General features: G+C 33.7%; 1 protein-coding gene and 1 pseudogene across 1 annotated transcript; both read left to right on the forward strand.

The window, feature by feature from the left end:
• Positions 1–1,447: 1,447 nt before the first annotated feature.
• On the forward strand, positions 1,448–6,372 carry LOC129295922 (very-long-chain aldehyde decarbonylase CER3-like; annotated as a pseudogene).
• A 5,144-nt stretch (positions 6,373–11,516) lies between these two features.
• On the forward strand, positions 11,517–16,872 carry LOC129295921 (uncharacterized). Its single transcript, XM_054934520.1, has 4 exons — positions 11,517–11,801; positions 11,904–12,023; positions 15,952–16,164; positions 16,563–16,872. Exons 1-4 carry the CDS (start codon positions 11,621–11,623, stop codon positions 16,601–16,603), a joined length of 555 nt encoding a protein of 184 aa, XP_054790495.1. The 5' UTR covers positions 11,517–11,620; the 3' UTR covers positions 16,604–16,872.
• The last annotated feature ends 6,042 nt before the right edge of the window (positions 16,873–22,914 follow it).

Genomic DNA, 22,914 nt, shown 5'->3' on the forward strand with positions numbered 1-22,914 from the left:
TATATTTTAATTTGCGGGAGATGAAAAATTTTAAAAAAAAATCTATTTACATGCACGTTCATCGCATGGGGAATAAATATTAAAAAATGCGTAATTCTAGATATTATTAACTGACTTATTGAAAATATAGATAAATTAAAGAAAAATAAAATATTAGCCTCTATATTTTTAACATGTTTTAGTATTAGTTCCTATATTTTTCGTCACTCCAAGTCCTTTAATTTCATATGTCTACAATGTTAATTTTTATATTTTAAAATATGATCATATGAACTTATCAGTGGCTAATATATATACATAAACTGGTTATTTCTTATTTTGATTTGTTAAAATTATGATGAGATTCATAAAAGCTGATTAGAAGGCAAAAAAAAAAAAAAGCAAAACATTAAATCGAAATATTTAGGGTCTATTTGTTTTCTATTTTTAAAAACTGTTTTTTTAACACAATAATGTAAAAACTTGTTCGAATTGGTATTTTTCATTTAACTATTTTCAAAATTATTTTGACTTTTTATTTTAAAAACAAAAAAATAGAAATAAATTCAAGTTGTTTTTGTTTTATTTTTTATTTTCAAAATACAGTACATTTGATTATTAGAAATTACAGTTACTTTGACCAATTTCTATACAAAATTATCATCATTAACCACTTATAATAATTATTATTAGTCTATTTTTTAATTTTATAACTGTTTTTAAGTTAACATAACCAAATAATTTTTTTTGAAAAACAATTCTAAAAATTGTATTATAAAATATTTTTTAAAATAAAAAACGAAAAAAGAAACTAAATATATCCTTAATTAATGTGCAATGGATGAAATTTCAAAAGAAAGAAGACATAATAGTTAAGACAGACAGACAAAAAGATTAGCGGCTATTTTGTATGCTCATACAATAACGATAATATGATTAACATATAATTATGTACACATAAGAAGATTTAACGATAAGGACTAACAAATGAAACTTAAAGGATTAAGAGAGAGAAAAAACTAAAACATGTTAAAAGTGCAAGGCGAATGATTATATTTTTCCCAATATTTAAACTGCTTTATAATTCCATTTTTTGGTAAACTGATTACTTTGGGCGTGCAATAACTGCATGAGAGAGGTCGATTCGGCACCACGAAAGAGAAAGACCATTCCAGCTGTGCCAAGTGACTTGCACTGAAGAACGCGTTGGAGGCTGCTTATCGGATCTTATTTTCTGTCTTCCTCTTAATGACCAACCGTCCATTTTATCCGACCAACCCACAGCCACAGAACTACGTGATTAATATATAAATATGAAAAATTATATTATAATTATTACGCAATGAATGTCAGTGAGAAGCTGATAATGGTGACTGATAGGGAGCCATAACTGTATTGGAATTGGATTTGAGCTCTACACGCCTATAAATAAATAAAAAAATCCTTACTTCAGCAAGTATGGCAAAACCTTCCACCACCCAACCACTTCTTGCTCTTTAATTTATTCTTTGCTTTGAATTGATCTTGTCCTCTTTCTATTGTTATATATTGTCTTTCTATAGATATTTATAGAGAAGGTTATATACACCGGCTTATATAGAACGTATACTAGTTTATGTGTGTGTGTGTGTGTGTAAAGTTGAATTTGATTGCTTCGATTGAGAAGTTATAAGGATACATACTGAAAGACTTCTCTGTAAAATGAGTGCTCCTTTAGCAGCTTGGCCATGGGAGAACTTGGGCATATTTAAGGTATTGCTTTGCTTTTTTAACAAATTTTGGTGGTATTAACATGCGGTTTCGTAATATCAAACTTGTTATTTTTTTTTCCCTGGGTAGTATCTGTTGTATGGGCCATTTGTTACAAAAGTTCTGCATCAGAGGTTTCACGACGAATACATCAACTCGAGCTGGTGCCTTCATTTACTCATACTGTGCGCTCTTCGAGGTTTGGTTCATGTGCTTTGGGGCTCTTACAGCCATATGCATTTTCTGACTCGAAATCGACGAATCCTCCAACGTGGGGTTGATTTCAAGCAAGTTGACAGAGAATGGGACTGGTAAATGATAAGAAATTGTAGTTTATTGAATATCGTCGAAATTGGGTTCATAGACAGATTTTGGAGCTAACGAAGTGTGTTCTGTTTTGCTCTGTTTTGTGTTTCTGCAGGGATAATTTCTTAATTCTTCAAGCATTTATTGCTTCCATGATCTTCTATATGTTTCCGTTTCTTCAAAATCTTCCTCCTTGGAACATGAAAGGTTTAATTGTTCTTCTCGCTCTCCATGTGGGAATCTCAGAGCCACTATATTATTGGGTTCACAGGAAGTTTCACAGCGATTATCTTTACAATCATTATCATTCATTTCACCATTCATCTCCAGTGCCTCAGTCATTTACGGGTAAGTAAGATGCTTCTGATTCTGTGTAGTGTATGGCCACATTGCATATCTTCATCCTCTTGAAATCTAGTTAATCATTACATATCCTCGATCTCAATCTTGTTCAACTTATTATTTTGCTTCAGCTGGAAATGCGACGCCTTTGGAGCATCTTGTTTTGACAGCAATCATTGTAATTCCGATCATTGGGACTTGCCTTTTTGGATATGGATCTGTAGGATTGATATATGTCTACTTGTTGATGTTTGATTTTCTGAGGTGCTTGGGCCATTCCAATGTTGAAATTGTTTCACATCATCTGTTCGACAAATTTCCCTTTCTGCGATACATGCTATATACACCCACGTAAGTTTACTTTTTCTGCTATGCATCATTTCTATGGCCAAAAATCTTCAATTTTACATCCATATGTCTGGTAGATATGCATATATTTACTAGTTCCTTTTGTGTTATGCAGATACCACAGCCTGCACCATACTGATAAGGACACTAATTTCTGCCTCTTCATGCCTCTTTTTGACTTACTGGGCAGCACGCTCAACAACAAATCGTGGGAATTGCACAAGGAATTAAGTTCAGGTTGGTGCAATTGGTTTTATATTGATACAAATGGTTTCATCTTAATTTCAGACATTCTTATGTGAAACTTGAATCTGTGTTATTAATATAGGAAAATCTGGGAAGGTGCCAGATTTTGTTTTCCTGGCTCATGGAGTGGATGTGGCATCCTCTTTGCATTGTGGCTTTGTGTTTCGATCATTTGCTTCTTTGCCATACACAATGAGGATCTTCATAGTTCCAATGTGGCCAGTTGCTCTTATGGTTATCTTTGTCATGTGGGCTTTCTCCAAAACCTATTTGCATTGTTTCTACAACCTCAGAGGTCGACTCCACCAGACATGGGTGGTCCCTAGGATTGGTTTCCAGGTAGGTTTGAGAAATTTGTCTTCATTTTCTTTACTTACTATGAATGACGCACAGGATAAAATAAAAATGAAGATTTCTTGTTCCTTCTTAAAAATTAATTGTATTGTGCTATTTTCACAGTATTTCTTACCGTTTGCTGCTAAGGGCATCAATAACCACATTGAGGAAGCAATCATCAGGGCAGATAGAATTGGGGTTAAAGTCATCAGCCTCGCCGCCTTGAACAAGGTTTGAATTTTGAACTTGCATTACATATAGATAGATAATACAATCATACATACATACAGGCATATATATATATACACACACACATATGCATACATATACTTATTAGATCTTAATTAAATGGATTATGGTGTTCTGTGGGCATGGTTGTTGAGGGTTTTAATGCTTTCTAAGCTAGATCTAAATATCTGGCAAGATCAGTACCCGTGGTTCAAAATCCAATAAAGGGGCATGGATCTGTCAATTTTGGAGTCAAATCCAAACTGTTCTGTGAGACAAATATCTCTGTAAGAGATATGGAAACCAAACACACCCGCATTGCACAACAGTCCAAACAAAGAAAAACTCGTTTAAAGAAAACTTTATTTGGTCCTTGCTGCTCTGAAACAAGAGAAAGGATCTTCCAGAAATTTGTACTGACATGTTCATCAATTTTAAAGACAAAGGCATATGACAGGTAGACTAGAAATGTGTGTAAGAATTTATTTAAAAAAAAAAAGAAATGTGTTTAAGATTCATTTTTCCTTTCATCCGCTATTTTGTTTCCCCTTCCTCAAAATTGACAGAAAAAAATTGACAAAAAAAAGTACAGATGATTCAAGAATCTTAAAGTAAGGTGAGAAATACAGAGTTAGCCTGAGTTTTAAATGGACAAGAAAATAAGCCATTGCATTCAATGAAACAACGGATCTAGGAGCCGAGAGTACCTCCACATTTAAGTGGTTGTAACTGCACACAGAGCATCATTCAATGAAGTATTGTTTTGATGTGCAACATTCAATCCTACTGTGAAGTATGTGTATGTATACACAGTAACATTAACTGACCTTTCAAGTGGGACTTTTGCTTCCACATTTTGCAAACTCTAACCCATTCATATTGACTTTGTACAGAATGAATCTCTGAACGGCGGTGGTAAGCTTTTTGTGGACAAACATCCAAACCTAGGGTTAGAGTTGTTCATGGAAACACTCTTACCGCTGCTGTCATCCTCAATGAAATCCCTCAACATGTCAATGAGGTCTTCTTAACTGGTGCTACTTCTAAGCTTGGAAGAGCAATTGCTCTCTACCTTTGCCGAAGAAAAGTCAGAGTCCTGGTAAGTACCACCATATCATATTATTTATTATGTTATACTATCTGCGTTTTTTTTTTTTTTTGACCCGAATACTATCTGTGTTTAGGTGTATTAAAATATAGAGTGCTACTTCATGCTGATGTCTGACATCGAATTTATTTCACTACCTACTCAGTTGTTAGAAAGTAACCATAATAAATTATGTAAGACATGATGAGATCGCCTACCCATACGGACAGTCCATGTTCCTGTGTACTAGTTTACACCAGTTCATGCATGTATGTGCAGCATTTCATAGTAATTATTACTTCTTTCTTCAAGCTATTCATATGGGTCGTGCAATTCATATACCCTACCACACCAAATGTAATAAGGCTTGTTGTTGTTGTGTGGAAACATACCACTAAGTGGGGTTGCTATAATTATTGTTGCAGATGTTGACTTTTTCATCGGATCGTTTTAAGAGCATCAAAGGGAAGCCTCCCCAGAACATCAAAGCTATCTTGTCCAGGTCACAAAATACCAAGCAGCACAACACTGCAAGGTATAAAATATAATTGGTTGAAGCGAACTTGACTCAAGTTTAACATTCTCAGAATTAGTACAACCATCAAAACACAGCACAAAGCTTGCTTGACAATTTATATGATATTGCAGACATGGATTGTTGGAAAGTGGATCACGCCAAGAGAGCAAAGCTGGGCACCAAGTGGAACACATTTTCATCAATTTGTTGTTCCTCCTATATTACACTTCAGAAGAGACTGCACTTATGGTGATCTAGCTGCCATGAGAGTGCCCGATGATGTGGAAGGTCTTGGATACTGTGAGGTAAGCAGCGAGACCCTCATATCAGTTATTTAACTCTTACATAAACTTGGTCCACAAAAGACTTGACATATCAAGCCATCTATTTATAACTTGAAAAACAAAGACATGGTACAATCCATTGACTCGTATTTGTTAATATTAGTATCTCAATTCATATAAGTCAAATAAGATTAAATAAAGTAACATGCATACCTGAAGAATCTATGACTGATTGTGATTCTTCGATTATCTCGAGTATAGGTAGACTCACAACCTACTATACTCTCGTAGTTTGCAGAGAGTACAAAGATAATGGAGAAAGTGGAAAGTATTGTGTGTGTTAGTTATCGACTTATATAGATCAGATCAATAACCATTTTAATAAATAAATTAATTAATTAATCTGACATTATCCTTGATTTAGTCAATTAAGAGATAGAGAATAACTAATGACTATTGGGTCTTTGCTCATTGGGCTGGTCCATCTATCACAGTCCACACAAGATCATAAAAACTAATCCATCCGGGCTTATCAATTAATGCAAATCTACAAATATTTATAAATATTCCAACAGTATTAACATGCCTAATATATGTTTTATGGGGTTTTTTGTAACTGGGTTTTATGCAGTACACGTTGGAAAGAGGAGTAGTGCATGCGTGCCATGCTGGAGGAATGATTCATAGTCTTGAAGGCTGGACTCATCATGAAGTGGGAGCCATAGACGTTGAGAGGATTGATGTTGTGTGGAAAGCAGCACTCAAACACGGTCTAAGACCAGTCTCCACAAAGCCAACTCTGAAAAATTAATCTCTCTCTCTCACTCTCAATCATAAGATGATGGAGATATTGCTTAACTTTGAAGCTAAGGAACATTTTAATTAATGCGCATGGCTCTCTTTTCTGTTTTGGATGGCTATAATTAATTTGATATAGTTCAACTTTATAATGTTTTTATTTATATACTGTCATTGATGTTATGATATATAAATGTTTACATCCAAGTAGTACCTAATGAAGCGAAACGGGAAAGTTCCCTTAGTTTTGTGTTGCTTCTTTTGATCAAGCCTGATACTTATTAAACTAATCAACACTGTTTTCACTAATCTTCTCTAGTCATGAATATCCCAGAAAGAAAAGAAGCAATTTTAATTGGGGATCTATGTCAAAAGCAGCAGAAACATGTTTGTGCTTTTACAACAATGTGAATATATAGTTCTTTCCGTCATATTCATCTCCAATAAAAAGACTAATATTATAAGTTCAAGTTAGGAGAATTCATCCAAAATAATAGCTTGTTAAGTATTTTCCTAGATTATAGCCATACTGAATTATTATTTCGATATCGACCCATTTTTCATGATTTTTGGAGCAAAAAATAAGAGTTTTTTTTTAACCATTGTAATGGCAATATGTAAAATCATTGTTAAACTTTAGGAAGAAAAATAAACAAGTAGATAATTATGTATTTTTAAATTAAACATTGTTATGCATATTAATAATGGAAGTCTCAAACTGACTATGATTACTGAATTAGTTAAAATAAAAATAAAAATGATCTAGATTTATAAGTGAAAAATGTTATAACTAAAATGGGCAAAATATCATAATTCATGTCACTTGCATGTAATTTCTCCTGTAGATGTGCACCTCCTTAAATGTATATATTTGGCCCAACCATTGAGCACAAGTCCTTCTTTGTCATTTTTAAAGAAGTTAAAAAGGCAAAAATATTTATGTAACGTTTTTTTTTTTAAGAGCATCAATATCATCAAGCGGAGAAAGATACAAATATACCTTATTTTAATTTAATGAGTGCGGCTGTGCCACAATGGTTGTAGAAGGTAAACGCTTGTTATCCTCTTTTGACAGTTATTGCCACGTGTCACCACTTGTTGCCAAATCAGCCGTTAATTGATTTTTCTTGCCCTTTAACGTGTCCTCCACACCTTCTCTATCCTCTCATTCATCTCCCCCCTGTCCCCGGCTCTCCGCCCATTCCCTTGCCCTCAACGGATGTGCATCGTGTGCAGTGGTAACGGTGAAATAGATGAAAAATAGGCTCATCTTATTTATTCATTTTATCTAATGATTAAAAAGAAAATACGCATAAAAATGTTTTGTTATATGCAAAACACTTAATCTTTTTTAATAAAAAATTACTTCACAATTTAGATTCTAAAAAGTTATTAAAAATTCAATTTATTTTATTTTAAATATTCTGAGGAAATCGTTCCTACTCTACCTGATGAAATTGGATATCGTTCTTCCGCACGTGTCTCTTCCTTAATGTTATACCCACACACACACACCTTTTAACTTTTATTAATAATATTCACTACTTTCCTGAAAAAAAAAAAAACATATTCTTGAAAATCTTTTTTTTTTCCCCTGCTGCCTTATCCTCTTTTGGCACCCTTTTCTAGTTTGATTTCATCGTCTTCCGTTATGTGCTGTAACCTCTTCTATATTTTTCTTTATTTTTTAGGTTTTATTGTTAAAATATAGTATAGGTACCATCTTTGTAAAATATTTAAATTAAATTTTTTATATAATTTTTTAAGATTTAAACTGAGAAGTGAGATATTTTATGTTAAAATAAAAAATAAAAAAGGATTTTTTTCCCCGGAAAAATAGTGAATATTATTAATAAAAGTTAAAAGTAAATATATACAAAACATTAAGGAAGAGACACGTGCAGATGAACGATTTCCAATTGCATTAGATAGAGTGGGAACGATTTCTTCAAAATATTTAAAATATAATGAATTAGTTTTTTTTTAATTTAGTTTGTGAAGTATTTTTTAATTATAGAAAAAGTTTGAGTGCTTTATAAATAATAAAGCTTTTTATGCGCTTATTTTTCACCAACCATTAGATAAAATGAATGGATAAGATGAGCTCACTTCCCATCTTCTTTACCATTATCACTGCACATGAGCATTTGCGTTCGGTGCGTGCTCATTAACTCCCGATCCTTCATTTTAATCTAAATTAATTCCTACTGTTCATTTAAATTAATTTTTAACTATTTTTAATATTATATTTATTAATATAAAAAAACATAATTTTTTTAAATTTTAATAAATTTATTCATTATCAAAACTAATGCAAGTTTAATCTAACAATCTAATTTAATTATAAAAAAATTTATAATTTTACAATTTAACTATTCAAATAAATTTTGAACAGTTTAAATATAATTTAAATAATTTAATTTAATATTAAAAAATTTTACAAATTAACCATTTAAATGTACTTTAAATAATTTAAATTTAATATTAAAATTTTTTATTTTAATAAACATAATATTAAAAATTAACTTAAATAAACAGAAGAGATGAATTTGGTTGAAATGGAGCGTCAGAATTGTTACTAGTGTCGGTGAGCGCCGAATGCATGCGGGCGCCTGCACGTGATCCCCTCAACTATTTCACTCCCCCCATAGGCCACATCGCCGGCGCCATCTTCACTCACCGGCGAAATGTTCACCGTTAGATCCATGGCTGAAGAAGGCGAGTTACCATGACCAGAATTTCGGTGCCACCTTCACTAATTACTTCGATTCCGATCTGGCCCAATTAATTAGTGAGTAGGAAAATTATTCCGATCCCCGTCAGCCAACCCAACTTGGTCTTCTTTTTGTTCTCTTCCTTCGTGCCATAGTGCAGAGTACACTTCAAACACATAACTTGTTCTAAAATGCAGAGTACCCTTAAGATTCAGAGCCAAAAAGTTCCCCGGTTCGGCCCCGTGTGCATGTAACGGTTGTCTAGTTCCGCAGGGGGAGATGCTGAAGAAGCGCTCGGTCAGCAAAGAGATATTGAGGAGGTCTCTGATGCCGCCGCCACGGCGGTTCGGCTTCAAGTCATTGAATATCCAGCCAACTCCGAGCAGGCTCTCTCGGATTTCTACGGCTTAGCCCCTTTTTTTTTCTTTTTCTTTTTAAATTTCTATATCCGGTGAAGTGAAATTAGTCTTGGATTGTTGTACAATTTGAGTTTCAGTATTCACTGAAATTAACTGGATGACCCTCTATTCTTTCTTACCCTTTTCTTAGAATTTTGAAATTGGGTATTTCTTAATCTTGCAGGACCATTTCCCAGGTTTCAGATCTGCTAAATTGTAGTGTATGTTTTTCCCGTTCTCGCCGTTATTCTAGTGCTGGGTTTTAGAGACGAAAAAAAGTAATGATTCAGCTGCACTTCTAGTCTGAGAGAGTTGTTATTGGAAAAGCACATGGTGGCTTCATGGCGTGTAAGGAAATTGAGGAGGAGGAAGATGAAGAGCGGAACAGGGGATAAAACAGGGGGTGGTTCGAGGGAGAGAATGAGAGGACAGAGAAGGTCTATAGGACCCGTAGAAGGGAAATAAAAGTCGATGGCTGATTTCCCAACAATTGGCAAGCGATTACCGTCAAGGAATATTATCGGACGTTTAACTCCTCAACGGATTTTGATACAGTTGTACTCATAAATAAAGTTACACATAATTCTTCTGAATTTTAAATCATACATAAATATGCTTTAATTTTTTAAATTTAATAATAAACTCTTTTCAGCTTTTAAGTTATTGTAAATAATTCCTAACTATTAATTATATATCTCATTAAATTTTATTTTTTATAAATTTAAACCCTCAAACTTTAATTGATATATGAATAATCTTCTTAAATTTTAAATTATATGTAAATAATTAATGTATGAAATTAATCACATAGTTATTTTTTATCTGCATAAATATAAGAGTTGGGGTTCATTGTAAAGTTTTAAAAATTAAAAAAAAATTGTGTATGTATAATTTAAAGTTTAAAGAATCATGTATAACCTAACCTTAAATAAACGTTAGGATCACTCTTGTATCTTCCTCCACTTAATGATAGTGCCTCTAAAAATTTCATAATTATTTTTACCCCTTATCTTTTTTTTTCAAAGTTTAAGTATATTACTCTTTTCCATTATATTTATAAGTTATTTTTAATATATTTTACAAAACTAAATAAAATCTTAAACCAATTATATTTAAAAATTTAATAAGTTTGTAATTTGATCCTATTATATATATAGATATATATATGTTAATAATGTATTTTCTCTCCAATATTGAATGGAAGATAAAAAAAAAGAAAGAAATTTGTAATAAAAAATTAATAACATACTCATTCAATCTTATTTATAGGGCAAAAAGATAATGATATTTTTTGTTTCATTTATAAGTTACAGAATTAAATTTTCTTCACAAACTTCCCTTCTTATCCTTCAATAAGAGAGAAAATATATTATTAAATTATATATATTTATAGGGATAAAATTGATAATTTATTAAATTTTTTAGATAGAGTTAATAATATTTAAAATTTTTTTGATATCAATAAAATATTAAAATATATTAAAAATGATTTGTAAATAGCATGTGGTTTTAAAATAGTATTAGATGGCGGAGTAATTGATATTTATAATCATCTCATAAATTTTGGGAGGCTGATGACGCCAACGTTTGCAGCTTGCGGGTTGCAGCAGATTCAATTGAATCACTCAACACAATAACTCAGCAATCATCATTCAGATTTTCATACTGTGGATCAAATGAACTTTTTATGGTGTGTTTGGTAAGAGAAGTGGAGAAGAGAGGTTTGATGTTACCTCAAAGTAGGAGGAGAAGAGAGAACAAAAAATTATATATAATTTTATCTTCATTTTTTTAATATTGAAATATTGAAAAAGTGTATATGTATTTTTTAACCTAATCACCATGATCATATTGGTCAAGGTATGAAAAATTTATCCCTCCTTTTTCAATTCGTTCAATTTGATAAAAAAATGTTTGGAAGGGGGGAGATTTAAAAAAAAAAAAATCTCCCCTCTCTTTTAATTTTTCAAATCAAATAAGGGGAGGGGGGCAGATTCTCTCCCCTCCCGTCTAACCAAACATGCTGTGAAGAAAACATTGGGCCAAAATATGCATGTAGCACAGGCTACCATTTTGGGTCAATGACTTATTGGGCTTTTAGTGTGCCTCTCTGCAGGCCCGTGTGACCTCGAGCCATAAAGTAAAATGACACGTGACACTGGTTGTTTCTGAAGACGACACGAGTTTCCTTCTGGAACCTCTTTGTAACCGCCACAACGGCGGAACTTCATTCTCTCCTGAACAAGTCATCATCGCATTTTCGGTTTCACACCGAGGCAGGTCAGGAAATGGAGAACAGAGCACGCCTTCGAGTTCACAAGACCAAAGGTTTCAAGAGCGGGAAGAAAAAGCATTTGGTGAAAAGGGTCGTTGATTACCTCAAATCCGATACTTTCCTGTATGCTCCTCTGCTCTCTAGTGTGCCCCCTGATTTTCGCTCGCTTGATACTCTCCATTCCTCTGATAGAGGTTGGTTTATTACATAAAGCTCTTTCTTTTATACTTGATTAGGGTTGGGCTTTGGTTTAATATAACGTGTTTTTTTTTTTTTTTTTTTTTCAAATGAGACAGTAGTCGAATTTAAAAAACCCGTCATAGAAAACAAGCCGTTTCTGGAGGAGCTTGGGGATTATGTGAGATCTGATGTTTTTATGTATGCTCCTATAGCTGGTCCTCCTCCTTCGCTTCAAGGTATGCTTGTTTCTTCCTATTTATGCATACACTTGCAGAATATCTTGGTTGGCTAAAGCTGGTGACACATTTTCTGCTGCTCTGAAGTTATATAGTTATTAGCTTCGTGTAACATGACCTTTTTAGTTCTTAGTTTTTATTATAACTGTGGCTTTTCTTGGTAACTGCTTCTCGAATTTTATGTCCGAATAGCGCTTGGGCTCGTTGGCTCACTAAGTCTCTTCATCCATTATCTTATAGCTACTTCTTATTCTTGTTTTTTTTTTAAATAGTGTTCTCTTTTTCCCCCCTTAATTTGAAGATTACTGCAATGTTGGATAAGTCACCCGTTGAATCTTGAGAAAATAGTAAGTTACGGTTGTCTGTATGACTATTATTCCCCCTACTATTTAAACTAACATTCACTCCCCGTTGCATGGGAGTGAACACTTATACTATTTATCTTCCTTGCATTTGAGTAAGATAATGAAGTAGCAAAATTATTCGTTGCTTATAAATGCCTCACATTGATGGCAATGAGACATATTAATGACACATAATACATTGTTCAAGAACAAACTCTAATTGACTAAAATACTAAACATCTATTACTGTACCCAATAAGCTCACTGAAATTGAAGTTGGACCAGTTCATGACGCTTGTGAATTTCGAAAAATCTCATGGTAAACTACATTGGTTGTTGTCGTTTTACAATGATTGTTACTGTCGTGCAGAAGTATCTTCAACCCATCAATTGATCTCACTCTTGATAAAGTGACATAGAGTTGACCATGAGTGAAAACTGGCCTTGACAAATACAATCCAATGTACTGTAGAGATTGACCTTGACTCTTATTAATAGTCATGGCAAAAGACAATATAATAAGGAATTGTCTTCTCTGCATACAGAATGGCCATTTACTCTCTGAAAGATTCATGTCCATTCTATGGATCAAAACCTTTTGATCAGGCCTTGAACCATTCAATGTTATGGGCTCAATCACTGTTTTCCCAAGTCTTGTGATTCTAAGTCGTGTGCCATTGCACAAACCCGCAGCTTGGTGAATGTTATGCAGTAGCATTATTGGGGCACCAACTTTTAGAACCAACTTGTGTGGTGGAAGTCTAGAGCAAGTTATTGTGTTCAAGAATTCTGTACTGTAGATATTATCAAATGAATCATTGTTTCTTCTTGATTTGCAAACTGAGTCACAACTGTAGTATTCAATTAAATCTCCTTCTAGCAATGAACACATGTATTCATTAATTTGATCAACAACTTCACTTGTAGGTGCAAGGATTGCTCTATCATTTTAATATCTGCTATTTGTAATGTTTGATAATATATCTTGATAAATTTCATTAACAATGGCATGCAAAGGATCTTTGAATTTTGTGATCAATAAGTTTGAAGGGATTTCAATCTTTGCAATTCCATCATGAGATTCACCTAACTTCCCGTCCCCAACATCTAGAAGCCATTGTGAGAATTTAGACAAGGCAAGATCTTGATTATCACCAAATGTAGCTTGTAATCGTAAATTCTATGTCAGATGGAAGATTTTACAGTATTCCCATAGGTACGATGAACTGATACATGCATTAACGATACTTGCTCTTGTTCCTTTGGGTATCACTCGAAGGATTTGACGAAAATCACGAAATGCACTTACCACCAAATGGTTGTTTGCAATGCATAATATCCTTCAATGTTCTATCAAATGCTTCAATGCAAAATCTTTGAGCCATTGGAGCTTCATCCCATATAATTAATTTTGTGCATATAAGTAAATCAGAAAATGAACTTCCTTGCTTCACATTGCAAAATGAATCTTCAAATATTGGTAGAAAATAGTTAAGGCTTGTTTGTCTGAGTGTAGAAATCTTCAAAAGACGGATTTTAGGCCTTGGTAATAGATGCCCTGCAACTTGCTTCTTGCTGCTAATGACCTTTCCTATTTATAAATATAGGAGAATCCTAACTTCATAAGGATTAAATGGACCTCAAAATCCTAGTTTTCCTACAGATAAATTTGAAAAAGATAACATCGAAAATCTGTTGAATATCTATAAAATATATTAATTTTATTATCAAAATTTCATCAATTTAAGTGCATAATATATATTTACCACAACTCTGTAAAGATCTTTAGCATCTTGGTCAACAGAATAAGCCCACTAAGCTCTTGTGATGGTCCAACAATATTTGCAGGTACAGTTGTCTTTTATAGATCTCAATTAAAGTTAAAAGGAAAGTGCATCAAGCATCGTTTTATTCTACCAATCAGTCTAGTAGGAAATATAGAGAATGAGTCATCTAGCACTGGCAGAACTGTTTTACCATCAGTTTTGTAATTATTGTGGAGATGGAGAAAGACAATCCACAATTGCATTTTTCCAGCATTCGGAATTATGTTTTAGTCTTTTTTTTCTAACTTATCCATTGAAAGGTGACTGTGTAACGGGGGCAGATGTCTGGTTGCCCTGTAGCTAGATGCTAAAGTTGGGGAAACCCTTCTGTGCTCATTTGCTCCGCTAATTTTGTCCCTTAAGTGGAATAGGCTAGGTCTTCACATTCATATGAAATATTTTGTTCCTTTCTTTGATAGGAAATTCAAATTAGTCAACTTTTTTTAACTTTTGATGCCCAGGAGTATTTTTCCTTAAACCCTTATTTGCATAATGAGAACATTCAACTATCAGCGCTTTTTGTTTTTATTTCAAGTTTCAACCGTTAATGACATGTCAATGAATGTCCGTCCCATTAATAATTTAACTAGAGAACAAAAAGCAGAAGGTATTGTGATTGGTGAACTCAAACAGGTCTATCGCCTCTAGGGTGACATTCTCTATGCATCTCCATCTATTTACTTATAAATTGAATATTTGTGGGGATTTCTTGCCTTGTAATTGTTTTTTAAGGACGATGATTATTGACTGTCATCCTATAACTTCCTTCTCCTCCTCTTTAATACTTCTAAATCAGTTTATTCTATGCCAATGGAAGAACCAGGGAGGAATTATTTAAAATTGGACATCAAGACAGGACATAGATTGACATATTAGAAATAACCATCTTTTTGTAGTATAATTATATTTCTCAATTACTTATGAGCTACTATCTTGCAACTAAATGTGAAAAATAAGTAGAGCAATTATCAAAAAATGTCTGGCAACTAAGAAAAATAAGAAAGGGGTGCTTCTAATCATTTATAACCATGACACTAGCTTTTGGAGACCTACCTAGGACAATCGGACAAGGTTTTAAAAAAAAAAAAAAAACAGGTGTGTGAGATTTTAATTTTGTTGGCTGCTGTGCCTGATCATTGATGTCTCTCCAGTCTCTTGGTCTCATCAAAATTTTACACTGTTTGATAGTTTATTTGGATGGTTTTTCGTCCAAGTGTTTGGAGTGTGCTGGATGGAAACTTATACTGGAGAGAGCAGGACCTAAACAGACGTACGAGGATGAAAGTTTTGGCTGGAATGATTTAGAGATGAATCCTTGAACTGGGAAGGCTAAGACCTAGGCTTGAGAGTTTTATTTTTATTATTTTTTCCCTGACTTAAGGTAAGTTTGTTTACTCACATTTTGGGCATCAGAAACACTGTTGCCTTAGCTCACTTCTTCTGAAGTTATGCTATTCCTTGGAGATTTATAGAACATTGTCTTGTCTGTCAACGAAAGTTAAAGAGAGCATTTTTTTTTTTTGCTACACTTCATAATTTCATATATAGATAGTTACAATTACAATAGTTTTGAGGATATGTTAATGTTAGCCAATGGATTATAATGCTCTAAAACTTTTTTTTAAATGATATATCTATATGTATATATGTTCTTATTATGCTCATAAAGTTTAACCCCGTTCATTTCCTCATTGCTTGAATTGTGACTTCTGGGTGATTAAACTAGTTCTTAATTTTTTGTTATTCTTACGAGTACAGAATCTTTGCTTTACTCTGAAAGGATAAGGATGTCTGTATCAACGACAAGATTGACTATGAAAGTGAATCAACCAGCTGATCATTTAGGAAATGCAAATGAAAGGTCTGAAAATTATCTTCCTCGATCAGGCCCCTCTGATCAGCATTCTCAAGGGCATGCAGAAACTGTCAAGCACCCTGTATACCAAACTTGTCACTTGAATTCTGCTCCAGGTACTTGTTGGTTCATTTAACCATTCATTTCCTTACTTATGAGGGACCAATCTACTGCCACTGGATATTGACTTTGTTATTCAAGTCTATGAGCTTCCCAGATACGTTAATCAAAAGTTCTGTGCCAGCTTGACAGAGCATTAGACATGAGAGAAAATTTTGAAGCAAAAACCTTATTGTAGGCTTATTTTGATGATAACTTTAAGGCATGGAAATTGAAGGGTCTTCTGATTTGGAAAAGCTTGTATTTTGGCTTGCCAGGTTGTGTCACGTATTTTCTAAAAGCTGTGGTGTTTGTATTTTCTCTCAGCACAGCAAAGTTGCAGTATGGTTTGCCTTTGAAGCTATTGTATGAAAATGAAATCCGGATACAAACATGTGGTTCTTTTGTGCTGCAGGGAATGTCACTCTCAACTCACATTTAACAGCTCGCTGTTGATTGGAGCTTTAGGATGTGAAAAACGTAAAAGCTATTTCTCCTTTGAGTTGGACAAATGACGTAGTATTATATGTATAATTGTTAGTCATGACTTCCCTTCACTAGCTAGTAGCTACTCATACGGTTGAGTTATTTCATTCGGTAGTTTGAACGTCTCCTCAAAGCTATGCGTGACGCCGTGACCTGTTATGTCAACATGTAGCCATTTCTGTGTTTGCATTGGTGAAATTAGATGAACTTGGCTTGTTATGCTCAAGTTGTTTTCTAAATGATTAGACTGGGCACGCTGAAATGGATTGGGTGAAGCTCTCATGATAATTGGGAGACATGGTACTTTCTTTGAACAGTTCAAGCAGGTGGGTGTTTGTAATTTGTACAATAGTCAAAGTATTAGTTGGAATTGGAGATGGGCGGCATGACATAACATATACCAAACCAGGGAGTATCGCTTGTCATGGATGAATCCTGTTTCTAATAGTTAGTCTGGTTTTTAATTCGTCATTGACAAATAATTTGATTCTCTGGAGCCATAAACGTTACTGATTATTGCAGATTTAAGGAGATAATAATTGTGAGGAGTAGAAGTGAGTTTCACATGCATCAGTATTTCCATGTGTCTGCCTGCTTGCAAATATATTGATTGTGAGTGACAAGTATAGAAACCCAATTCAAATTGTGTTTGGAACCTTGGTTATGTATAATTCAAAGCTGAATAAATGTGAAGAGAGTACAGGAAAGTGAAGGACATGGAAGTCCTGCAATGGATGGATGTAGCATGATTTTTGAAACAATGGATGCTCCTCACCCACCCCCCAGAAATGGCGGGGAATGCAAATGGGAGAGTGTAGTCAGTGTCATTACAGTTTGCAAGCCATGAAGAGGCATCATGACGATGAAGAAGTGAAAAGAGAGGTCATTGTCAGGAGTGAGGGGCTTTACAACTACAACAGCCGAGGATCTCTCCTACCGATACTCTCACTTCCCATGTCTCCCATTTCTCAAGGCTTTGCAGGCATATCTTGTGATTATTGAAACCAAGGGTTTCGGCCAAAAAAAAAAAAAAGGGTTAAAAGAGATGAGCCTTCTATGAATATCTGCTCGGTGTGTATGGAAGGAAAGAGAGCATTGCATGCTCTGGTCTTATTAAGGTAAAAAGAAAAGATTTTTTTTGTCCTTATACCTACATTAAATTAAATATTAGTAAGGAAAAGAATCTTGTTAATAAGAGGGTACTCTTTCTAATCTTATTTATAAGGAAGAAGTTTTTTTTAATTCAATTTATAAGTCATATTAATAAATTTTCGTCACAAATTTTTTTTTACCCTCTACTAAATACTAAAGAGAAAAAATATATTGTTAAAATATGTAAATTTAATAAGGTTGGAGTTATTAAGTTTTAAAATTTTTTTATATCAGTGAAATATATTAAAAGTAATTCATAAATAGAATTAGATGAAAACTTATAAATAATTAAAAAATAATAAATTTAATAAGGATAAATTGAATTTTTTTTCTATTTTAAACATCAATAAGTTAACTTTTTTTGATTTTAATAAATAATTAAAAGTAATTTATAAATATCACGATAGAGTACATTTGATAAAACGAAAGTTAAAATTTTATTGAATTTTTAATTAAGATAAGATTAATGAGTTTTGATTTTTTTTAATTTTAATAAAATATATTAAAAAATAATATATAAATCCAGCTAGAGAAAAAGTGATGATTAGCATTGGTTGCGGAAGGATGAATTGAAAGAGGCGTACTATGTGTTTGCCAATGCACGTGTGTCGCATTTAATTCCCCCCTAACTCCCTATATGCCTACCCCTTCCTATCTTCCTATCCTCTATTTATGAAACTTTTATGTAATTTAATTTTCACAAAACAAAAATAATTTTGATTTGGAAGTGAGATGAAAAGTAAACTTGAATATGTACGAACGGCTATCTTTATGACATCTATCCCTCTCAGGCTTTTAATGGGAAAGTAATATCCTAAAGAGACCCGAGTCCAATTGTTGCACTCCTAAACCAAGCATTGTACTGCCACAAGAAGCATTCAATTAAAGGAAAATGAGGAGGATTCGGTGCAGGACTCGGAAACATTTGAACACAATTTATAAATAATAAATCAAGCCTACAGATTGATTGGTGATGACGAAATTAAAATCTGGCAACGTATATAGAAGAGAGCTGCCAGATGTTGTTTGGTTGAAAATGGTTGAACAGGGAAGTAGAATTGAGATGATAGAAGGGCTAATAATAGGAGAAATAATAGAGGATCCGGAACATCAATCTTAATCCGGGCTAGGCTGGTTTTTTTGGCCAGTTTCAGAATAGGAAAAGACCTCATGCGTCGTCATACACAAATCACAGATCAGCAGCACAGAAAAAGTCAAGCAATTCACGGCCTCTCTCTCTCTCTCTCTCTCAGACTCTGCACTCTACACGCTACTGATTGAATCAATGATTTTTGCAACACTGTTTCTTGAATGAGTTGTCGTGGCTGTGTATGCGTGAAGGATATATGAGAGCCCTAATATAGCTGCTAGTTTTTCGAGTTGAAAATCGCGTGCATGATGGGCATCTCCATTGGGTTTTAGAGGTACCTTGTCCTTTTAACTGGACGTTGTCAGAACTCAGAAATGAACCCCCCAAGTTTCATCACCTCTTGACAAGAAGCATGGCCGTCCGCATCTTTGAACAATGGACTATTGTCTTCATCATTGTACGACCACAACTCTATTCATTTCAGGGATTATCAACCTAAATTATTGCCTATTCACTGTTCAAAATTAGAAATATGTATTTGTTAGAAAAAGAGTAAATTTTTATCAAATTTTTTTAATAAGAACAGTAAAGTTGTTATCAATCGCAGCGAGTATATCTTAATGTATTTATATTTTTGTTTATAATACATGATATTGGATACCGTCAAATTATATTCAATTAGTGTCTGATTTAAATAGATATATAGTAGTTTTCCCAAAAACATCTTTTATGTTCATAACTTTGATAGACATTACAAGTTCACCCAAGTTTCATCTTGACCATTTTATAGATAATTCACTTGAGCTTGGATTCATAAGTAGTGATGACAATTATCTTATAAGTACTCTTTTTTTCAAATCATCAGCGGATTGATTTGGACATGAACTTAGATTTTCATCGAAAACTTCATCTTGATTTGTAAACAAATCATCCGATCGAATTTATTAGGTTCAGAAGTTGATGGAGTTAATCAACAAATTGGCTGTTTATGAATAAGACTCATTTGACTTTGGCTTATCTGGTGAGGAAAAACTAGGAAAACACATATGATAATTGAAAAAAGAAGGCACAGTTGAGAAACAAAAAGTTACCGACAGAAGCAATAAATGAAATATTTGAAATGGCTATTGCAAGACAACTGTTTTGAAGCAAAGGATAAGCAATCTATTAAGATTTAGCCATCTGTCAGCTGCTGCGGCACACACATATAGACGTTCGTAAGAGAGAAAACTGAGTGCGGGCAAGGCATTTTGCCTTATATATATGAATTGTTAGGCCTGGTGGGTCCAATGGAATTAAATAACAATAAATATTATTGAAGACCTATTCGTGTGCGTGCGTGTGTGTGTGGAAGAATGAATACGAGTGTCGTTTGCTGTAGCTGCAGGTAGAACCAAAAACAAGAAGAAAGGATCGAAGAAGGTGATGATCTGTATATGTATCTGTGTATCGATGTATCTACCCATTTCCCTGTTTTGCAGCAATTGGCTCAAAAGGCCAAAGGAACGCAGGAGACACACGCACGAGCGTTGCTTTGATGGCGACTTTTGCATACGCCACAATCAATTCCATTAGCCCACCTTCCATAAACCACTTTCGTTTCACTTTCCTTAACAACCATTTTGCTTCTCTTACGTCCATTTAATATCTTCCAAAATTTAATTCCCATGCTTTTCTTTCCTGAGTGATTCATCTGTGCACAGTATACATAAAGTTCATTATCTTAGACAGATCAGATCATGTTTATATCATAGGTTAAAAATATATATCATCAGGTAAAAACGAAACTTGCTGTAATGCAATAATGTAAACAATTATTATAGCGCGAGGGTGGTCCATGCATATTCTGACTAGCTTCTTCATTTGAAGAGACGTTTCGAGTTTTGCATTATGTGTTGTGAAGTTTGTGTGTTGAGAGAAGGTGTGGTTATTATAATTGAAGGTGGGTTCCATTTAACTATATCTCCAAAATAATTTCAAATCTTCTGTTTAGTGTATAATAAGCCTAGTGCTACATTTATCCTTTTTAATTAAAAAAGCTTGATTGTCGTTTCCTATTCCTCTTCCCAAATTCTCAGCATATGTCTCTCCTGTCTTGTCAAATTTCACCGAACATAATATATAGACACATATAAAGAAAGATATAATTATTAATCTTTATATTTAGCATGTTTTGATAATAGTATTTATGCTTTTTGTTCATTGTTTCTAGTCCCTTACGTTTTATTTGTCTACAGAGTTAGTACTTATCATTACTGACAGAATAAGATCTACTGATACTAAGTTGGTAAAATTGCCATGAGTTGGATATCATATGAGTAAAATTGGCTACTAATTAACATTCTTGCCTCTTTGTCCTAGCCCTTGTATTTTCTTCCTTCTAAAGCTTCACCCATCACAAGTTTAAGGATTCTATTTTAATGTCATGTTTTTTTTTTTTGCCTTCTACTCATTTTTATACAAACTCATCATAATTTTAACAAGTCAGCATGTAATGCAACGGAGTTTACACTATTGTAACTAGGACTTTCTACGTCACTTGTGGAAGGTTGTTTATGCCATTATTGGGGAAAAATATAAGAATTAATGTCAAAACACAAAAATTATAAAAACCAACAGTTATATTTTCTCTTTAATCAAAGCTAAAAGAAATATGGATGATTAAAATATAAACTTGTCTAAACTCAAATGCAATGGAGGGAAAAATTTGGTGTGGGGACAGATTTCCACGATCTTTTTTTCATCCAATCTATAAACCGCTTTTGTTAAACATATATATCTTCTCATTATGCAAACTGTAAAGTTGGTGTGAGAGCATTATTACTCAACTATGATGGTTTGTTTCAGAAGATAAATGAGCAGCAATATTAGCTAGCTAGATTCCGGGGTGATATGAGTGCATATATATCCACCACAAACCAAACAACTGTTGGAAAAGGACACATCTCTATATTCTCTCTATCAACGTATGAGAGATTGCAATTATTTGTGAGAGATTAATCGTTGCACGTAGAGCACTAGTCTACTAGTTTTTCCCCTATATAAACATGCCCATCCTAGGCCTCTTGCTTCAGCCATATATCCTTATCTTTGCTTTAATTTTCTGATCTCTCACTCACAGAGCAGCAAGTATGAACACAGGGCGTTGGCGAAGAGGAGGAGGCTTGCATGTCAGAGGAAGGAAGAAGAAGGCCTGCAAGGTTTGTTTGGTGAAGAAGGAGAATGCCATGAAAGCTTCTTCTACCTCTTTACAGAGGAAGCTTAAGGAGCTTCAGAGGACTGTTCCTGGAAGCCATGGAATGGACGTGCAAGCTCTGTTCCAAAGCATTCAGAATTACATCGTTTTACTTGAAGCTAAAGTGAGAATCCTCAGAAGCTTGACCTCTTTTTATGGAGTCTAAAATAGGCATCCTCATCAGAATCCATATATATATATATATATATATATATATATTATATTGACCCTCTCGGAACACCCATCTCTATTCAACGTTGTGTTTCTCCTGTGGTTCGGAGGGTATAAGGTTGTACTTAATTTAACTTCTATAGTAATTTAAAAGGGTTAACTACCCTTTTAATCCTATGATCAATAAAGCCTGTTCTTTTTTGCCATTGATGTTTGAGTCAGTTTATTATACTTTCAAGCTAGTATGCGCTGCAAATAGTAATTTTCACGCATCTGGTAAAACACGACAAGTCAAACATATACCAAACTCTGGGCATGCAGATCGTTAAGATTTAATATTTAAATGTGCCAAATTGTGTGTTCTTGTCGTCAAATGAGAAGATGTACAGAAATTATGGATAGCGTTGCGTTGGTGAATTTTTATTACCGGCTCTTATTCCAAACACTTACACAGCTTGTTCCTACCTTGCTTCTCTCTCACCTCTTGAGCATCCACGTCTGGCTTCATCAAACTCAATTCAGTTCGGGTTAGTCAAGACATATTTTTGGGAAAAAGAAAAGTCCTCTTGGAAGTTTAATATATGAAGTAGTATTTTATATATATATATATATATATATATATATATTCTATTC

Source organism: Prosopis cineraria, unplaced genomic scaffold (genome assembly GCF_029017545.1).
Source record: "Prosopis cineraria cultivar Desert tree isolate PC_DT_omini unplaced genomic scaffold, ASM2901754v1 PC218, whole genome shotgun sequence".
Classification (NCBI taxonomy): domain Eukaryota; kingdom Viridiplantae; phylum Streptophyta; class Magnoliopsida; order Fabales; family Fabaceae; genus Prosopis; species Prosopis cineraria.